This window comes from Chlamydotis macqueenii, chromosome 13, assembly GCF_036417535.1.
Source record: "Chlamydotis macqueenii isolate bChlMac1 chromosome 13, bChlMac1.mat, whole genome shotgun sequence".
In the NCBI taxonomy this organism is placed as follows: domain Eukaryota; kingdom Metazoa; phylum Chordata; class Aves; order Otidiformes; family Otididae; genus Chlamydotis; species Chlamydotis macqueenii.
The window spans coordinates 21,961,623-21,982,910 of record NC_141568.1 but is presented as its reverse complement, the minus strand read 5'-3'; the positions used below and the strand labels follow the sequence as shown (position 1 = coordinate 21,982,910).

The window sequence follows — 21,288 nt, the reverse complement described above, 5'->3', positions numbered from 1 at the left end:
CCTGTACTACACTCAGGTAGCCAAAATTGCAATGCAGTACTGAAACCTGCAGGGTTGTTGGTTTTTTTTTTTTTAATTTTTGGGAAAGGTATAGTGTTAGGCATGCTTTGCCAGACAGGCCAAACACACTGTTGCTGTGGATCTCACTGGGGGTTTTGTTATGGTGGTAGTCGTATTACAAAAAGAGTTGCCAGTGTTTCATACCAGGCCTGCTTGTTAAAGTATTTCTGAATTGCAATTTAGAGCTTAGCTTTTTTTGTGACTAAAAGGCTGCTACTAAGAGCCCTGACATGGAGGGCAGGCTATACACTGTAATGAAGCACAAGGACTCTCTGGCAACTGAAGTGATTCTTAGGAATTGTCCCCAGGCTAGGAAGCCTCCAGAACTCTACTTACATCTACAGCCTTCCTTATAAATTGGGTAAGAGAGGCATACAATTAACTGCCCCACACCTTTTTTTCCAGTGATTGCTTCAACTTCATCAGCCCAAGGTGAGAGTGGAAGGTTACAGGTTAATAACTAAAATACAGTGTTCCTATGACATCCTACGTGAGGGGCTGAGAAATTGTTGCATATTAACAGATAAGTCTTTGACACGTTTCATTTTTTTTCCAAACAGCAGTAATCTTTCTTCTACTCACTACTTCAACTTCTTTGTAAACCTATTTTTCAAAATGCTTAAGTAACTGGTACCTGGTAATGATTTAAGGTCACTTTTTTTTGCTTTGTTGTGGCATTTACCAATTAAAAGCATATAAATAAGGAACAGAACTAAAGCTGGAGAATATATTGTCTTAACAGTTAAAACAGAAAGTGCAAATAACTGGGAAGATAACATCTACAGTTCGTATGTTTCCAGGTCAAAAATTTTTCTCAAGTACAATACTAATCTCAATCTCTTCACAAACTGTGTTAATGCAACCACAAGTTGCCAGGCATAATGTTCATTTTTACAGAGTTTTTTTTTAAAAACTGGAAACATTTTTCTAGGAAGTCAGGCTGAATCAGGCTTTGAAGTGGATTCAAAGGTTAAGATAAAGACACCATTATTTTGGGATTTGGTAACCTTTTAAATTAAGATTATCTTCTGATTGAACTGTGATAAACTTGTGTTTTGTTCATGCAAAGGGGACTGGCTGCAGTCCTCCCCATGCCCATTTAGTCATACCTCATTACAAGGAAAGACTTTTATATGTGGCACACAATTGGTAGCTAACTGCACTTGAGTCTTAAAGCAACTTCAGCTTCCCTGTGTTTTTAAGATATCTACCATCTTCATACACAGCATACTTAAAGCCACTAGAAAATTAAGAGTTACAAGGCAAAATAAGTATCTTATACACCAACTGCTTTTATTTAATTTCAGAAACCGTTCACAAGATGGTAGAAAAAAAAAACCAAAAAAAAAAAGACAAACCACCCTTACAACCACTTCTAATTTAGTCTTCCCTTGTTCCCAGTCAGCTCTAAACCCATTATGTGCAAAGCCCATTTACCACGCATCTAGATGACAGATACAGGCTATGAAATTCTTTATTCTACTTGTAGCAGCTTATGCAGGTGCAGCCAATACCAAGCCTCAGGACAAATTGTACACAAACTTTACAATGTAGAATTTAAATTTAAAATATGAAACTTAAAATCTACACAAAACTGATAAAAATCAAGCACCGATACGAGGACAAACTTAAAACCCATGTGAAAAGGAGTCTCGTCTTCCTTTCAAGTGCTTTATTCTGCTACACAGTCAAAATGAAGATGTAAGCTTGTGGTTAGTTTAAATTACACTCTGTAGATACTATAGACCAATTTAAAAGTTACACATACAGCAATAGATGTCCATTGGTTCATCTGGATTACTTATACAATCCAGCTGGATTGTTGAAAACAAGTCAGGCAAAATTTGAAAGAAAATCCTTGTGCAACTTTTTAGACAAACGTTTACTGATGGGCACACTGTACCCCAGGTCCATGATGGCTGCTTTCTTCATCAGAACTATCGTTATAAGCTTCACGTCTCTGGCCACCACCTGAACCACGAGTGGTATCAAATTCCTGAAGATCTACCTCTTCTGCATCACCAATTACATTGGGAAATTCTGGTCTAGCTGGCAAAAGATCTTCAAGTTCCTGCCCCCCAAAAAAGAAGCATATTCAGTATTGCATCTATAACTTCTAAGTAAACTGACCGGTTTCCCACAACTGCAAGATTCCCTCTCAGAGCAGGGTTGGTTTAGAAGGCTGAGCTGATGTAAACCCTGAAGTGCATACTCATTTAAAAGTACCCAGAGTATTTGTATCAACTGGAAGATGCTGCTTAAAGAAAACCAACAGCTCCACATATCATCAACCAAGAGTGCAATCAGTAAATACAGCTGCATTCTGAAAATTTATCACACAGCAGCAGGAAGATTCTTCCTTCTGCCCTCGCCTGCCCCACATCTGCACAACTCTTAAATACAGGCCCCATACATTCATATTCCTATTGGTATTTTCAAGTTACATGTTGCCCATAAACAACGTTAAAAGAACAACTGTACTTGCATCTAAATTTAAGCCCTGAAAGCAACCATGTGAGGTACAACACAGACTTTGCATACACTGTCAAGTAAGACCACCACATTTATGCTTGAAAAACTACTTACTGAAAGCTTTTCTGGGCTAATCCAGTTATTTTCAGGAAACTGAACATCAAACTTAATGTAAAGATCCCCCTTCTCAAAAGGATTGCGATACTGTGGCATTCCTTCACCTCTGACTACGCGAACACAACCTGTAATTCAAAGAGAAGTAAGCTGGAGAGTGCTGTTCAGAACAAATCCTTCTCTATACAATTCTCTTCATTTCTCTAGCACAGGCTCAGTTAACAGGGCAACAAGAATAGGATTAAGTGTTCAAGAATCACAAAAGCATAGTCAGAAAAGTCCTTATCAGGTCAAGCTTACCTGGTTCAATTACTTTTCCAGGAGGATATTTAACCACAATTTGACGTCCATCAAGATGCTTAAATGTGAACTGAAATCCACACAGTGCTTCAACAAGTCCAATCTTGTGCGTCATATGCAAGTCATTCCCATCCCGCTGGAACACCTGAAAAACAAGAACAGGAGATACCTTTTCTAGTCCTAGTTATTTAGAATAGTTATTTCTAGACTAGTTGTTTAGAATTCATTATTATTTATTCTTACAATCCAATGTCAGAGTCACAGCTTTTGTACAAAGTTGACTTGATCCTGTTAATTCCAATAGCTTAACACGCTTGGAAAGTTTGTGCCCGATCAAAGTGTCGTCTAAAACAAGGCAAATCACACTATGTCCCATGATGTAAGGATCAAAGTGAACAAGAAGGCCTGTATAGCAGCAGTGCTCTCTTACCCCCAAGATGTTCCACACAAGCAACCTATAAACAAAACTTAGGGCAGTCTGACCCTACTTCCCCTGCACCAGACTCCAAAAAACACACTAGTCCTCACACGTATCTGCTTCAGCTTACTTTATCTACCACAGGGCTTTGATCAATTAGTCCACAGCAGTCGTAAGTGATCTTTAAGCCGTATCACTCAGGATTCTTAATCAGAGTAAATGTCAGCTTTATCCACTGGCAAAACCATTGACTCCCACCTGAAGGGAAGTTTTAAGAACACTAAAAGCCAGCCTAGTTTTACTTGGTAGGACACAAGGTACAGTATTTTTCAGAATTGTTAATACTGTATAACTAGATGTAGTTCAGAAGACGATGAAGACAGAAATGGCATCCACCATCTGGAATTCGGTGCTGTCATGCATATCTGACTGTTCTGTACGCTCACAGACTGTTTTTTCCCTTACGATAGTCAAAAAATCAACTGCGATGCCATGTTTCAGCCAGCATTACAGAAGAGAAGAATGTGTATAAAGCTATGCAAAACTGACCGACAAATTAGCAGTCCTTGACCCAGCTTTGAAAAGCTTACAAAGCACCTAATTTTCAGATAACTATTATATCCTTAATATGTGACTGAAACGTAAATTTGTACCCAATGCTATTCTTTGTGTCACAACAGAACCCCCCCCACCATTCCATTCAATATTTTTTCTAGAGCATAACATACAAAGTATTTCGTATTTCATCATAGTAATACCTGGCCTTTTTAAACAAAAGCATTCAAAAAAAGAAGCAGTGACCTTAACTCTGCCCTAAGGGAGTTTTAACACAGAAGAAGATAAATTGCAGTATTTAATTCAAAAGTGCCATGTATATACCCCAGAATACAGTAAGCAAAAGCCTTAACAAACTACTACAAAATAATCATGTTTATTTGTTTTGTTCAATGAGTGAGTCACATCAGCATTCCGTGTTACATTTCCACAACCACAGTAGCAGAGAGAGAAAGCACCATCTGGGGATTTTAATAGGAGTTCCCTGCCATGTCACAAGACATCAAAAAAAAAAAAAAAAAAGCAACACCTAGCATTTTGTTAGTGTTACAAGCAAAGCACATTGAAGTTAACATCCTGAGTGGCTCTTCACTGCGTCCAGCGCAACAAAGTCAGCCTGACCTTACCTAAGAAAGCTACCTTTTATTTGCACTAGGAAACACCAGTATCTGCATGTCCTCTGGCTACAGACTTGCAAAGTTTCTTCTGGCTCAGCATGAAAGCCATGTTACTTGCTACAGATCTACTAAAAGCTATTCACCATCTCTTCCAGAGCTGCAACTATATGAATGACTTTAAAATGAACAGCCATCTATATCACTTAAAGACTAGGATAAAAGGCATTTAAAATATAAATTCAAAAGCATTACCTCATTCTCCTTTTCTTGGAGCAAGAGGACAATATCGCCTGGTTCCACACCTGGAGCCTGATCTGCTTCTCCACTGAATGTAATTCTTTGTCCATGTTTCATGCCTTTGTCTACATGGACTTCAAGTATTTTTACCTCTTTGATCACCTTCTTCCCTTCACATTTTTTACAGCGGTCTTTTTCATTAATTACTTCACCTAAAGAAAGGCAAATTTAGAGTTCAGAGATTTCCTCATAACTGCATCCAATTATTTTAAGGTAAGCTGAAGAACACATGCAAAACAATCAGTGATTTAGATGTTGCTTTATGAATTCCTCACAAGAGGAAAGACAGGCTCAGTTTACCGTAGCTGGAAGAGGGAGAAGGGAAAAAAAAAGAGGGATGGGGCAGAATACAAAGATACACAGAACCTTCCAAGCTGTCTTATCAAAGATTTTGAAAAGTGAGGTGCTTTAGAGAAAGCCAAAGCAAGACTTCATCTACAGCTTCTAGTGTTGCTTAAGTGTTAATTTGACTCCAGTATGCTTACCACCCAACTTACTACTCTTAAAAGAAAAAAAGAAAAAAAAAACCCTACTTTTTCATTCCTTATTATGCTGGAGGACAACAGCTATAAGATGAAGCTAAAACCAAAGTGAAGCATCTCCCCTCCCTTAAAAGTCAAAACACAAATTTTGAACCATTTCAATGAAATTAGGAAGCTTAGTTCCACTTTTGTTAGCAACAGTGAAAAAAAGGATTCCCGGGTTCTGCTCACTGCCAGCCACATTTTGCAGTACACCACCATGACATGGGACTATGTAAATGCAGCCAGCAGAACCACAGAGCCTTGCATACAAAATGGGGGAGAAGACAGCTGGTCAAATCACAGTTTCATGCAAGACCAATATATAGGTTTTCCCATGGAAAGGATCTAACATTTTCTCACACAAGGGATTTCACTTTTACACTCCAAAACAGAATAGTTTTTCACATTGTCTGTCACCTCTAGCAAGGCAATTACTTTTTCCAGAAAACTGAAGGATGACTATCGAAAACAGCTTAAATTCTCTGTTCTAATTTATCTTTATTTTTCAAGTAAGGTATTGTCTTTGTATAGAGCAACGAAAATATTAGGCCACATGAACTGTACAAGTTCAGTACTTATTTCCAAGGGGCAGAAGCAGATGCACTTGGCTTAAGACATTAAACTTGCTAGCTTAAACCACCTTTCTGTGAAATAAAGCATAACATTATGATGCAGCTGAAACTACTAAATATGTAGGTTTGCTGCGTACACAGTGAAAACAAGATATTCAAACACTACTTCATCTAAGAAATGTTTTGATCAGTCACAAAATACAACTCTTTTTAATTTCCAAGTATTGCGAAGAGTAAAATCATGCACAAGGAGACATTACTATTCCACAAACTGCAGAAAATGTAACCAGGAATCACATGAAGTGCAGGTCATGTGCTGAACTTGTTCCCCCAAACATAACCAATTCAGCAAAAGGTACCTTCTTAAATTGAAGAAGTTAAAATCCAACTTCAGGTTTCCATTTTTAACCTAAACCCACCCTTGGATATTAGGAAATTCAAAAAGACAAAAAGGTCCTAAAACAACAAAACCTTGTTTTTTACTTTCACAGTAAAGAGTAATAGCAATAAGTAGTATTCACATCTAAGTGTTTTTAAAAACAATCAATCCCTACTGTTCAAGCTTCCAGGCTGTTTTTCAGTACATTAGCACTGTAAATCTCGCTGTTGTTCCAAGTAAACTGGTTTCTCCATGCTGACATCAGATTTAGACCCAACTGACCAGATGGAAGCAAAACTGTCCTGGATAAGTTCTTCCTGAGACTTAACCAGCAGGTTGAATCCAACTAAATGCATTTAGTAACACAGAATAGCTTGGCCTACCTTCTCCATTGCAGTCAGAGCATACAGACTGCATCTGCTGAACCATTCCAGGAGCCAGCTGTCTGATCATGATACGTACACCTCTACCCCGGCAAGCATTACATTTCTGCACGGCTCCAGCCTTCCCTCCCTGCCTGGAATAGAAAGCACCAGTAGCATGAAAAGCAAGTTTTTCAGAAACATATGACAAAAAAACCCCTACATCAGTAGGTTAACATGCCTAATTGCACTGCCAGGTTCTCTTCTCCCCCTTCCCCGCCACCAAACAAAGCCCTTGAATAGTTCCAGTTCTATCTACAGTATCATTCAAGTTCAACAGTTTTCTAGTCTGAAAGCAGGCTCCACTAAGCCAAATACTGATAAAGATCTGACACAGTAGACGCTTCATTACACTATATGCTAATAAAGCCATCCAAGAACTCAAAAATATAAACAAACTTACCCATTACATGCACTACAAAGGACATTCTTGCTAAGCTGTAGTTTAGTTGTCTTTCCGTTATACAGATCTTCTAAAGAAACTCTACAAAATAAAGCATTTCTCCTGGGTTATCATTTAATAGTTTACTTTGCCCATGTAATTAAAACACTTTAAAACATTAAAATTTTAATTTAAAACATTAAAACACTGCTATTAAAGTAAGATTTTAAAGGATCATTTTAGCTTTAACAAGGAGTCATTAAAAACTATTCCACACACAATCCTGAACATAGCTTCAGAGAAAAGCTGTAATTTAATCAGAAGAAACCAGATAGTTTCTCTATAGGAAACAATCTGATCTGGCATTTTAGGTTTTGTTATATAGCCATAGTTGGTTTATTTTTTTTAGTTCTACCTGGCAAGTGAGAAACAAACCTCTCTAGACACCCCGGACAATATTTATAGCATGCATACATAAGAATACATATAGAATACTTATTACTGTATTGGCTTTCCACATGAAATAGTTTAGGGGGGAGGTGTCAGCATGTCCCCAAGGCCACTTAACTCTTTAGATTTGCTCATGTTTCAATTTTTTTAGAAGCTCTTGAATACACTATCCAACTCGAATAACCTTCATATATTGATAGAAGTTTATGAATGCATTTACTGTTTCTCCTAAAGGGGTTTGTTAGTGGACAGAAATTTCAACTCAATGTATTGAGAAAAGGTTGCCTGGCATCAGTGTTTACAAATAACAACAAACCCAAAGCTAATTAATAATACAGTGCACAGTACTAGTGACTAAACTAAGCAAGCATGCAAAAGTAAACAGACCTTACTAAACACAGTTTGCCAACCACAGGGAAGATACAGCTTAATTTAAGAACTTAGAAAGGACCTGCTCAGCAGGCAAAAAGCCAGTTATGACTGCAGAGATCTACAAAACACAATTAGATGTGATATTCAAGCACGGCTTTAAAGAAAAAAATAAACCCACCACACACACTTTTCCATTAATTATGCAGTTCAACTTTAGTTCCAGCTGGTATTACGCTGTGAATGCACGGTAACTTAAGTCTTTCCAGAGCCTTAGTACCTCTGCTAATCCAGCTAATGAGTTGGTTGTTGAATGCTTTTTCAGATTAGAACTTCCACAAACAGAATTAAGGAGCAAAACCAAGGAAAATAATGCTAACAAAGCGTACACCAGCTAATAATCAAGCAAAGCAAAGCATTAGGTAGACTGTAAGATTAACCAATTATGAGAAGTAACTCAAGATGACTGCCTTCTGGGCTACACGTGACACGCAGTCCTGAAAAGTGGATGCAGACAGCAGAACCTCTCAACTGAGAAGCATATCAAGTACATGAACTAGCAGAGTCAAGTACTGACCAGGAAAGCTCAAAAGTACAAACTGCAGTACCAAGATACTCACTTGAGTGGATGCATCATATCTTCTCCTCTTCTTCTACCATTACGACTTCTACTCTGACCACCCATGAAGTTGAACAATCCACCACCAAAGATATGGGAGAAAATATCGTCCATTCCACTGCTTCCACCGCTACCTTCTCGAAGACCCTGTTCTCCATATCTATCATATAACTCACGTTTCTCTGGATTTGACAATACTTCATAGGCAAAGCTTATTTCTTTGAACTAGAAGAGGAAAAGAGTCAAAACAGTGCATGATAATTTATAACTTCAAGGGAGCATTTTAGTACTGTTTCTTGCCCAGCGTGAACATCCAATTAAGGTGGTATGCAACAGAATAATTTTCTACCCTCATTCTAATACGCAAGACTTAAAAGTCAGACTTGGGCTTACTTGTGTTAGCTCGTATCATAAAATATGACATTTTATTGCAAAACTTAATTGATTTGGTTCTTTACTTACTAGCATAAGACAGTTTTCTTACAGAGACAGAAAAAAAATCCAACCAAAGAAGAAAACCTTCAACTACACAACATTGCAGCAGCCAACAGGCAAAAAACCCCCAAACAGTTACATCCTAATGGCAAAGACTTCAAGATATATTAGGCACTTAAAATATGCTAACAACTGAGCAACTTGTTAAATTGCACATTAACATGTTTGTCCTCAAAAACAAATTACTATCTTTTCACAGCCATCTCTGCTCACCTCTAAGCAACCCTCAAAACTTCAGTTCTTGTGAACAGAATCAGCTGAGTCAACTTAATTAACTTTCTTTAATCACTATTAGCATAACAAATCAAATTTAACCTTCCCACATGTAATTTGTTTCAGGTTGCAGCAGTTTCAAGAACCTCCACACATACATTTTGCCACATTGAAAAAAAACTTTTAAAACTGACTCTCTGTCTTTTTCAGATACCCTGTAGATGCCAATGCCAGGTGACATCATCTCAGCAGATGAAGAGAGGCAGTTTTTCCCTCAGCATTACCTTCTCAACAAATCTGACTCAACCAACTGCTGCATTTTTTCATGAGGTACACTGGTAGATTTTGAGATTGGGAAGAAGTAGACAAGACAGGGTTTCCTCTCACAGTTATTATTTTTGAACAACTTGTAACAGTAAGGCCCCAACACCTGTACAGATATTACTGTAATAGCAAACTTCAGGAGTTTAAAAAAAGAAGAAAAAAAAAAAAAAAGGTCTTACTTTGTCCCCTGCATTTGGATTCTTATCAGGATGGTACTCCTTGGCCAGCTTCCTGTATGCCTAGTTCAAAGAAGTACAAAATTAGTTTAAATTTTGATTAATTCATTCTTCAGGGAGAAAGAAAATCCTAGTAAAGCAAAGTGAGAAAATCAGTGGTTTGAAATCACTCATACATTGAAGTGATACATAAGAAACTCTGACATTGCTATACGCATAGATTAACTACACTTGGATTTAAACACAACTATAACACACAATAGCTAGAATAGTTTTTCAGCTTCTCTTAATTAACTTACAGGAAGAATCACATTGGACTGTCATTAAAATGACTTACCTACAGAACCCACTCAAAACCGACAATGTGAGAATTTAAGTTTCAACTCATTTGTCATTCACTTTGGTCACAGCAATATATTGACAACAAAATGGCTGCCTCAGCTTCTCATTCAACCCTATCAGTCGGTCCTCACAATGATAATTTTATTCTTCCTTACCTATCAATAATGGAAGACTTAATCTCACTTTGAACTAAATATATGAGTTACATGTGTAGAAATGTACAGATCATTGCTTTTATTTAACTTCATTGTTCTAAAACAGTAGGAGGGATAAGTACGGCCAAATCTTCAGAAAAGATTTTTCAGAATGCTTTTTTTGGACTGTCAGGACCATCACTTTTTCCTACAGCAGTATTTCACCTGTTTTGCTTATACTATAGAGAATCAAAGCAAATAACAGCACAGGCAGATACTTTTCCTACAGTTTGAGTTTTTGACAGTAAAGACCTCAACTCTTCCCCTACTTGACCTCAACACCCCGCAGCAACAATCAGGGGGCAGATATTAAAAAATGACATGGTATGCAGTCTTTTATTTTTAAGTTTATACTTGTTTTAAAAAGCTACAATGATGCAACTGCAAACAACTAAAACTACTTCTTAGAGTGGATTTTTCAAAAGCTCTATTTCTGTAAAACAGAGCACCTAAACTACCTCTTTAGAACTACAACGTTAAGCTTTCCACACAAAGCTTTACAGAGATCACAACTTTCCATTTTGTACTGGAACAAGTCAGATTCCCTTTTTGTATCTGCACAGTTACCTCTTTTTACTGGTTATCTTGAAATATTCTCTACTTCTGCATACAATCAAGAAAAAAAGTTTGATAAAGAACTAATGAAACAAACAAAAAAAACCATTGATATTACAAGCTAAATATTGTAAACCACAGTAAGCATAAAGAAGAAAAATCACAGGTCTTAGAGGAAAAATTACCCAGCAGTAACAAAGCATAACCTTCCGGAAACATGCATAGTCTGTAATAATAATGGATTTCCCCCACATATTTGAAAAAGTCTAACCAAGAGTTACATAACATTATCTAGTCAGGAAAAAAAGGAGCTTGCATGCTGATCTTTAAAAAGAGAGAGCCCTCATATGTCTTTGCTGATAACAGCATTCCAGTTTAGTGCAATTCTTAAGACTACACATGGCCCGAAAGGAAGTTACCACTATTTAATCAGAAACGGATTCAGAAACAAGGTCTACTCTGGAACCATATTATAACTTCAATAAAAGTTAATTTAAGGAATCAGTGTTAAAGCCTGTTCTCTCAGCCCTTTCTGATTAAGCCATTACCTACTTGTTTTCACTTTCCTGTATGTTCCTATATAGGCCAATATATCAGATTATTAATAATGCATCCATATGCCTTTTTGGTGACAACAAGATATAGATGAACTTCTTGCTCTTGCAGGCAGTTGGAAACATTACATTCCACAGTAAGTCTAATCTCTAGCAATTAGTATTGAGCAGTGGAGGTTATCCCAGTGGAAAACTGTTGTCAGTTTTTAATTCTTACAGGACACAGATACATTTAAGAGAATTCAGTAAGGAAAAAAAATTTTCTACTTGATCACGTTCGGGGTACAGCACTATCTTCTCACCGCACGCCTTCCACCTCTAACACCATTTCAACACTGCAATGGCCTATCCCTGCACAAATTAGGCTACCACACACATGATGGGTAACGCATAGCTGTTAATACCAGCACCACCCATCAGCGGAAGCTGGCCACTGCTAGTAAACCGTCTAGTTAATTATCCTCCTTCACGTGTAAATGATCATTAAGTCCCTTCACAGAAAAGCGGTTGATACCCTACGGAATGAAATGGAGGTAGTGAATCGTTACAGCGACGACCGGGCTCCAAGTTTTCACCTCACTTCTTTGTTCACCTTACCTTGTCACTCTCGGCCCGAGAGCTCGCACACAGGAGCAAAACGAAACCTTACTAAGGCCCACACGTGGGGCAGACAATGGCTCCGCTTCGAATGCTCTGGTCCCTCACGAGCATTTTGGCCTCCGAAAGGCTTTTCACCGGCTGCGAACACCGCTCTGCCGCTGCGGAGCGGAGACCAGCAGAGGCCCGGCGGAGAGACACGGGGAGCACGGCCGGGCCCCGCTGCCCCCCCCACCCGCCAGGCCCCAGCGGCGCAGCCCAGCTCTGCGGGCTGAGCCGGCACCAGGCGCCTCCACCCGGCGCCGCGCCTCCCCTCCCCGCCCCACAGGCCTCGGCCGCACAGGCCGCCGCCGCCTCCAGGCCGCGCTCCCCGCACCCAGGGCCTTTCCCCGGCTCCGCCGCCCGCCGGCCCCGGGCCCGGGCCCGCACGCTCCGCGGGGCTCTGCCCGGCGGCGAGCCCGCCCCCTCCCCCGCAGCGCTGCCGTCCGGGCGCTGGGCCGCCGCCGCCGCCCCTCCCCCGCACCTTCTTGAGCTCGTTGTCGGAGGCCCCAGGCGGCACCCCCAGAATGTCGTACAGCTTCGTGTCGGCCACGTTCGCCATGGCAGCGGCAGGGCGGCGGGCGAGGGCCGGGACGGGCCGAGGAGCGCCGAGGGCGAGACCAGCAGCAGGACGAAAGCCGCCGCGACGTCACACGCAGACGCCCGGCGTCACCACGCCGCGACGCGGGAGGAGCTCGGCGCCGCGGCCCCGCCCCACTCCGGGCGCCTGACCCAGTTCCGGCGCGGCCCGGCGGGGGGCGCGCGCGCTCGCAGGGGCGTGGGGACTCGAGCCCGTGCCGCGCGCGGGGGCGGGAGAGGGGGGGCGCGGCGCGGGGCGGGGCGCGCGGGGGGCGGGGCGCCGCCCAGCAAACCGCTTTCGGCTCCCCCCGGCCCCTCACCGCGAAGCCGCAGATCCCGCGCGCACCTACAGCGCCATGCGGGGTGTGGCGTTCCCGTCGCAGTACGTCACTGAGGTGCGTGGGGCACCCGCGCGCCAGCCTGCCGCCTCGCCTCGAGCGGGCGTTCTCCTTCAGGGCCGCGCTGCTGGAGCCGTGGTTATAAATAGCCTTGGTTCCCGTCTGCGCCGTTCTCCTGTTTTGCTCCACTTCTAGAATCTTAAAAAAAGCACCAGTTGCCGTGCTAGGCCTGCAGCTACTCACAGGAGTCCTTGCGTGGCGCAGGTGCCCTGAGGCCCTAGCTGGACACAGGCAAATAAAAAGCCCGGTTGTGTTTGATCCGAGCTTTGTCTCGTAAAGCCCGACCAGGAGAGCAGCTACTGAGCCTTTTCCCGGGCCTGGTCTGTCGGTGGTCAGCCCCTCGGTGGGCAGGGGCTGCCTGCAGGCTCTACAAGCGTGCCTCGCGCGGGGAGATGGGATGAGGTGTCGGTGAGGGTGGAAAACCAGAAGTAGGCAAACCCGGGGTGTGCCTGGGAGGGGGTGCTCCCTGAGGAGAGATGAGCAAGGCTGAGGAGTATCTGCTGGGAACAGATCACTGACCTGGCACAGGAGAGAGCAGAAAAAGCCCTGTGAAGTAATTAATGGATTTGTGGGGTAGGAATTTGAATAGGCCCCTTGCCTGAGGGGAGGAGATGTGATGCTCAAAGGCTTCTTCCCTCTTTGTAGGAGGACTCTTCGTCTTTAGTTCCTTGACACAGCTTGTGGTTGCGATGGCTGTATTGGGAAATACAGTCTGCTAGTGGCTTATTTGTTCCTTCTTAGGCTGGTATTTATGGGGCCCTAAACTCCATTGTTTATTCAGTGTGGCCGAATCTGATTCAGTAGGAGATGGTGGTAATACCTGCCTCTGGTGTGGCAGGTGTGGCAGCAGTCAAGAGCAGCACAGGAGAATGGAGACTAGTTTTAAAGGGAGAAAAACAGCGGCAGGGCAGAGAACAGCTACGGGAAAGACAGTTTAGTGGAGTGTAATTATCAGTCTGTTTCAGAGATGTGCAGAAAAAAAAAACCTCTTAAGGAGAGGTATGTTTCTTTGGTATTTTTGGAGGCTGTGTGTGCAGCGCTTTTGTAATTGCATGGTTTAACATACGTGGCTAAAGCCAATGAGGTTTCACAATTTGGTTTACCTGTGATTTGCACTACTGGGCTTAATCTTTTTTTTTGGCAAAGTTGAATTCAGCTACGCTAAGAACTGTCTGGCATGCATACCTATTTTGGATTGTGCTCACTTGCACTTCTAGAGATTTGGTTGGTTGTTTTTTTTTTGTCATACAGGATTTTCTTTTTAGTGGGCAGTCAGGTTGGAAGAAAAGTTAGTAGCGTGTGGAGGATCACTTCTTTGCCCTATGAGTCAGACATAATTTTAGGAGTTAAGTGGAATCAGCAGGACTGATATAAGTAGTATTTACAATACCATAGGATAGCATTTATATGTGTCTTTGCATTAAAAAAAATAATCTAAGGATCTAAGAGGGTAAGCTAGCTCAAACCAGTGGGTTGCTGTTTATGTCTATGCCTGTAGGGATAAAGTTCACCAAAAGTATAATTCAGCCCAGACTTACCTGTCCTGTGAGCTGAGTGGCTTGTTTGCAACTCAAGCCAAAATGTGAGCCATCAGATTGACGGATAGTAGGAATGGTGGGTGAACTTGCTGTATCAGCTGAGCCGAAGATAAGGAGGCAGTTTAGAAGCCGTGTGTGTATACTTTCTTCTTCCTTGCCAAAGCATCCTTGTTACCACAGGCCCGTTTTAGGTCCTTTACAACAAAACCATGCCATAAATAATAGCAAAACTCTGAGATGAAACTTTACATTTTATTATCAAGTGGAGCTAAAGAATCACAAGCTTAGGTGATAACCTTTTTATTAAATTAAAATGCAGACTAATGGAAAGGTAGGGTTTCCTCTTCCTGCATACTGTTTTTACCATCAACTTGTGAGTTGTATTGACAGAACATGTTAGGCATGCAGCTGAAATGTTGTGTCCTCTCCCACTTTTTTTAACACTTGCACATTGTATTTGTTTTTGTTGTATGTCTTCTTCAATTTTTATACTTTTCCTTCTCCTCCAGAAAAGGGTTTTTCATTTAGTTTCTAATGTTACTATTATCACACAATGTGATGAAAAGCAGTTGCTATATGAGGTTTTATTTGTTTATTTTTAAATAGGTGGCACAATTCTCAGCTGTTCAAGGTGTTGTTTTAGCCGTACAACAGGCACTAAAAGGGATCATTCAAATTCAGTTCTTGTTTCAGACCTTTTTTGCATTCTTAATATGAAACAAATTGGTTTTTTTTAAGATGAAGCATATTACAATACTTCCTTAGAAATCAAATTAGTATTGATTATGTTTATCACTGGAGAATCAGAAAGAGATCAGTTTCATGTTACTGCAAAAGAAAAATAAACCCCCTTCCATCAAGTTGTTTTATGTGTTTAACACGGTCTTAACACAAAAAGATAAGCAGGTATTGCTGACTACTGCTTAAATCTAATACTATACAATCAAATTTAAATTCAAAAAAGTATTATGTTTAAATACTGAAGAAGAATGCAGTTACAGTGGGAAAAAAAAAACCAAACAACTTACAGAGCCTACATGGCCATTGCTTTGAATCTTTTTGGTATCAGCTTTCATCAGATAAGACAAACAGTATCTGTCTGATTTCTAGAACTTTTCAACTATGGAAAGAAAGCAAGCCAGTAAAGAGCAAAAAAAAGAGCCTGAAAACTGTAAAGAATTTTAAGACTCACTAACTAAAGAGCCTTTTAGGCTGTGGGCAGCTGCCCGTGCTGGCAGGTGTAGAGGGCACACCAGCCAGGGCTTTTGCGCCGTCCAGCTGTTCCCTTGTTGGTCAGGAAGAGCACCCTGCCTGCCCCTCTCCTGGCCAGGGAAGCAGGCTTGAGCTTTGCCATGATCAGAACAACAGGTTTGGTTTATGGTCCTGCCACAGCTGTGGTGATGAAACCTGGAGCTGCCTGCCAGGTACCTCTGTGCACCAGTAATGAGTTGCATACATTATTCCTTTTGCCCTTTCCTGGCCCTCGTTTTTGCTGTCCTTACAGCTCTGTTGTTCCATCCCAGTCTCCTCCCAAATAAATGACCTGCGCCTCATTACTTATTTGCCATTGGTCTCAGTTTGCATCTGTACTCGGATTTGGGTTACTCGGACAATCTCAGCCTTACTCAGTATGACTGATCCGGTTACCTAGGTGCTGGTGGCCTTCCATAGCTCTGCTCCCCAAAAGGTCCCTAGTAGTCCCTTCCAGTTATCTCTAATGTCTGGCAATTTCTCCTGTAACTCCCCCTTGAGCTCCTGTGGGATCCAGCCACTCTCACAGCACTATCTGTGACTTGTCACCATCCCATAGTGTTATTTGTAATGCCTAGTGATTTTTTTTTTTAATATCCTATCCAGTAGTTTTCCACATCTTGTTCAGTTAACTGAATCTCATGCCAAAACCTAGTCAGTGGCCTGCCATTTGCCCACAACCCTAATTGAGTATAGTAGAATAACTGATAGAAAATCAGAATATTAAATACTTACTTTTAACTGAGTTTTTGTTCTTTTAAAAAAATATATGAACATGTAAGCACTATGCATTTTTTATTACAAAATGAAAATAGACAACAGCAAAGAGGGGCACATTGACAGGTAGAGTCATAACAGTCAGAAAACTGTAGGTAGGGATCTGTTAAGGGGGAGGGAAAAGGGATTAAGGGATTTAAAAAAAAAATTTAAAAAAGGGATTTAAGGGATTTTCCTTCACAGTTAGTGAAAACAACTTAGGAGTTCCATATTTTTAAATGCCAGATTATCCAGGCACTTGGGCTATACTAGATTTTTTTCCATCTGAAGGGTGTGTGACAAATCTTTCTTTCTTGCAAGTGGAGTGTTTTGAGTTTGGATTTGAGTTTTAGGGTTTTGGGGTGTGGTGTTTTGGTTTTTGTTACTCGGGGAAATTATCCTACTTTTTGCCTGCATATGGGCTGTTGTCAGAGATCTTGGAGCTCCCAACAGATCCCATGTTAGCAAGCTGGGTGAGGGGAAAGTGGGTCCTAGTTTGGCATAGAGTTTCTGAGCTAAGTTACGAAGTACCAAGTTAGATTATCAGGCTTAATTTGTAACGGTCTTTAGCAAGATGGAAAACCTATTTTTCTAAGCTTAAAAGGATTGTTATTTTGTGCTATAGTAAGAGCTGGATGAGTGAAGAAAAAAAAGGTCTTATGTGTATATAAAAAGCAAAAAAAGTGTGTGTGTGTACATATATTAATTGAAAAATTGACATTGCCGGAAGTTTCCTTCTCCATTTTAGTTGCAGCTACTTGGAACCCATATCACTGACTTATTTGTAACCATTGTACTAAGCCGTGTCTTAGATCAAACTGTGTATTTGCATCTGTGCCTGTGCCTGTGCCTTAACACTGGATAAGCATTTAACACACTAAGATTCCAGCTCATCAGTCTAAACATAATTTTTGTTATTATTTGACAGTTTCATTATCTTGTGTATTTGCTTGGCTTTTCTTGTCTGTTGCTCCTTGTGCTAAAACTGTGCTTTGGGGGGACTTTTATGGACCTTAGAGCTTATTACAGTAGGAGCCTGATACAATTATGTTATACGAATGTCAACAGTAAGCAAAGATGTTGTGGAAATTAGTTTGGATAAGGAATCAAAGCTTTAGCTTTGAAACAAAAAGAAGTGGTTGTTTAGAATTTCTTCTTAGTACCTTTTAAAGAGATTAATTTAAGATTTGAGAATGTTTGTGGGAAGTTTTCAAGTTTAGGTTATCCATTGAGAGAGAAATGCCACATGGTTAATTGGCAAAGAGAGCAAGGAGTGAACAGTACAAAAATTTATTCACAACTCAAATATACACTTAATTTTTGACAAAAGAATTTCTAAATTTCAAAACCATCATTTGTAGTGGTGGTGGTTTTTTTTTTTTTTTTTAAACAAGCTAAAACAAAACACCTTTTCCTTAGGAGGAAAAGGGAAAATCATCAAAATCAATGTTGAAAATCAACCAGCCCTGTGGCAGTCTGACTTACATTCCTGAATGAGATCCAGCTTCCTTCTTTTTCTAATGTAAAGATCTCAATGTTACTGGGAATCATACTGGAAAAAATTTTTCCAAAGACAAACCTTTTTAAAAACAGTGTTTCCGTTTCTTAGGATGTATAATGCATGGAACAGCTGAGATGTGAGTAAGACCCTTGACATGGCGTGAAGCGGCCTTGCTAGCTGTTATTCTTTTCAGTTAGGTTTTGTAATACAGCTGTAATATGCTTGTATTTGCTGGTTTTATATAAGACTTCTTTTTTTTTCCGTGTGCAGCAACTCCTGTAGTATTCAATACAAAATGAGTGCCTGAGCTGTAAGTATATGATCTTTAAATTTTACTGACAATTTCAGGTCACTTGCACTCTGAGGACTCTTCACGTGCATTACTCAGAAGTCTTGCTGGTTGTGTAGACTTCGCCGTTAACTCTGTGTGGAGTGGGAAGCAAAGGCATTCTTAAGATAAAGGCTATGTTTTTTTAAAACACATGCAAACACACAATCTCTATATACAAAGACAGATTTACACAGGTATTATATTTTCATGCTTAAAATTTGGATACAACTAAAATTTACGTACTATTGAACTGTACGCTTTTAACAATCTGGTGTATTTGGTTTTGTTTTCTGTAGTATGTGCAAACATTCTCAGTGAAGAAAAATACACTCTCATTTACTACTTTGTGTCAAGTCTATTCTTTAATTGAAGGACTATTCTCAAGAATTTCAAGGGAAAGGAACAAGGGCATTTTCTTGTCAGATAATGTAAAGGTACTGTTGTTATACCTCTGTATCTGTTTACATTTTTCCTGAAGTATGTTACAGCTGGTACAAAATACCGTAGGGCCTTGAAGAGTAGGGTGAGAAGGTAACAACTGTGGAGTGGTATCTAGATAGTGCTGAACAGACTGTACCAAGTTTTAAGCAAGGATGAGAGAAACCATTGGAGAAGGTAGCTGGGGACAAACAGCAGGTGTTTAAAGTTTACTTAGAGAAGACGACTTATTTCTGAGAATCATCCTTAGGTAATCCCGAAACAGTCATGTGGGATTTAATTCTTTCCAGACGCAGTTAAAATACAGTTGAATGATGACTGGCTTCTGAGCCATGGAACTTGAGATAGTGTGCAGAAGCCTTCTTTATATTGCCAGATCTACCTTATGCTGTTACGGGGTTTTTGACGGAAGGAGAGTGTGTATGTAGGTATGCTGAAGAAGGAAGTACTTACATGGGTGGGGGAAGCAAAGGATAATGGGAATTGGGGAATTAAGATATATAGTACAGTTTTAAGAATGCTTTAGCAAAAAAAAAAAGAGGCTTCTTGAGGTAATAAGCTGCCTCTGAACCTGTCCATCTACAAGAGTTTATACCCTTTTAGAAGAAAGGAGGCAGCAAAGGTGCAGATAACTAGCTTGTTCTAGTATTTTGAGGCTAGGACATGTATAAAATGTGATTAAAGTATTCTGTAGAAGCAATCAGCTGTTCACTTAATAGCTTATTTATTCTATAGAAGAAACCACAACTGTTCATTATTCTTCCAATAATCCATTTAGTCAGTGGCTGTCTTAAAAAAAGCCAGTCCAGCTTTTGACAGGATCTTGTCCTTGAACAAGGAACATATTCCAGAAAACTTGACAATGGCTTGTGACTGACCATTTCCTCCATGCTTTGAGTTTATATTTGTAATTAATCTTATTACAGCCAAAAGTCAAATTTTTACTAGATCAACGCTTTCATAGCCAGTGTTTAGGAGATGCATAAGGAATTTATTAGAAACTGTTAGATATCAGCTTTTTATAAATATTTTCCATTGCACATGTGTTCTCCAGTTATTTTGTGTCTCGGATAAAATAGTTTACATTAAATATTTCACTACAGTTATTTCCATGAGTACAAAGACTGCAACATAAGTAACAGGGAAAAATGCTTCACCTTAAGTTCTGAAAGTATCTGCATTTCCTTTGTTCATTTATATAGTCAAAATTTTGATGGCTAGAGTTATGTGTTATTTTGGAGAGAGATCATCTGATAAAAGTTTTATGTACAAGACAGATCTTGTGTTTAGATAAATGTAGAGGATTGTCACATTTGGAGCTTTCCCAAATGAAACAGTTTTACAAGCTGGGGCAGTATTTCTTGACCAATTTAGGAGTGCTATTTCAAAGCTGTGCACTAAAGGGCAAGTCTGTCCTCATGTATAGATTTTTGAGTTTAACCATCCACCAGTATATATGACATCATTTGTTTTATTTCTAATGGTTACTTCATAATTTTTGCTTCAGTCTTGCTCTAGTTGATCTCAGTTTTACTATTAATTTCAACAGAAGTGGAAGTCTGAAGATTTACCAAATGTCTGTCTACTCTTTGCCAATTAGAAACATGTTTGAATAACAAGTATCTGAAAGTATGAGATGTCTGTCTGCCTTTCTGCTACCAATAACTCTCTAGCCTTTGGGAACAATATGTGATTTAGTGGAGAGAAATATTAAAATTCTCTTGCAGATCCTTGCTAGTATTAAAAGCAGAAGTTGTTTATTCATGTATCTATTATCTTTGTACTCTGGGAACATGTGAAAAAAAACTGTTAACTTGTCATACTCCTTCACTTGAATAATGACTCATTTCTGATTTCTTGTGAGAGGTTTGGGAAGGGGGAAAGGTGAGGAAATAGAATCTCTTCTTATGTTACTTAATGACATTTTTTGTAATTTGAAGTGGAGAAAAAATGCCTGAATAAAAAATGAAATGGCTTGTGAGAAACAGTAATACTTGAGATTTTCAGACTTACACTCCTCAGAGATGGCACATAAAGAGTCCTCAGAGTGCAAGTGACCTGAAATTGTTAGTAAAATTTAAAGATCATATACTTACAGCTCAGGCACTCATTTTGTATTGAATACTACAGGACTTGCTGCACACGGGAAAAAAAAAGAAAAGTCTTATATAAGACCAGCGAATACAAGCGTATTACAGCCATATTACAAAACCTAACTGAAGAGAACAACAGCTAGCAAGGCCACTTCCCACTGCTGCTCCTGAAATGGTGTCACTGCCACCCGCGCGGGCCTGGACGTGCCCCCGCCTCAAGGGCTTCTTAAAAACAAACAAAAAACCCGCCACAGCACAACAGAAAACTTTGCATTGTCCAACTAAACTGTTTTCATTAAAATTACTCATCTGAAATTGTCTGGCAGTTGTGACAGAAATGTCAGTGTTGAATTGTTTCCATAGT

The 21,288-nt window shown here is 40.0% G+C and overlaps 1 protein-coding gene across 1 annotated transcript; it reads right to left on the bottom strand.

Moving 5' to 3' along the window:
• Positions 1 to 1,332: 1,332 nt before the first annotated feature.
• DNAJA2 (DnaJ heat shock protein family (Hsp40) member A2) lies at positions 1,333 to 12,692 on the bottom strand. The gene is made up of 9 exons (XM_086757919.1): positions 12,524 to 12,692; positions 9,762 to 9,821; positions 8,552 to 8,775; positions 7,134 to 7,214; positions 6,692 to 6,825; positions 4,789 to 4,985; positions 2,947 to 3,091; positions 2,647 to 2,774; positions 1,333 to 2,131 (listed from the first exon to the last, which is right to left on the bottom strand). Exons 1-9 carry the CDS (start codon positions 12,599 to 12,601, stop codon positions 1,943 to 1,945), a joined length of 1,236 nt encoding a protein of 411 aa, XP_086614045.1. The 5' UTR covers positions 12,602 to 12,692; the 3' UTR covers positions 1,333 to 1,942.
• Positions 12,693 to 21,288: the final 8,596 nt, after the last annotated feature.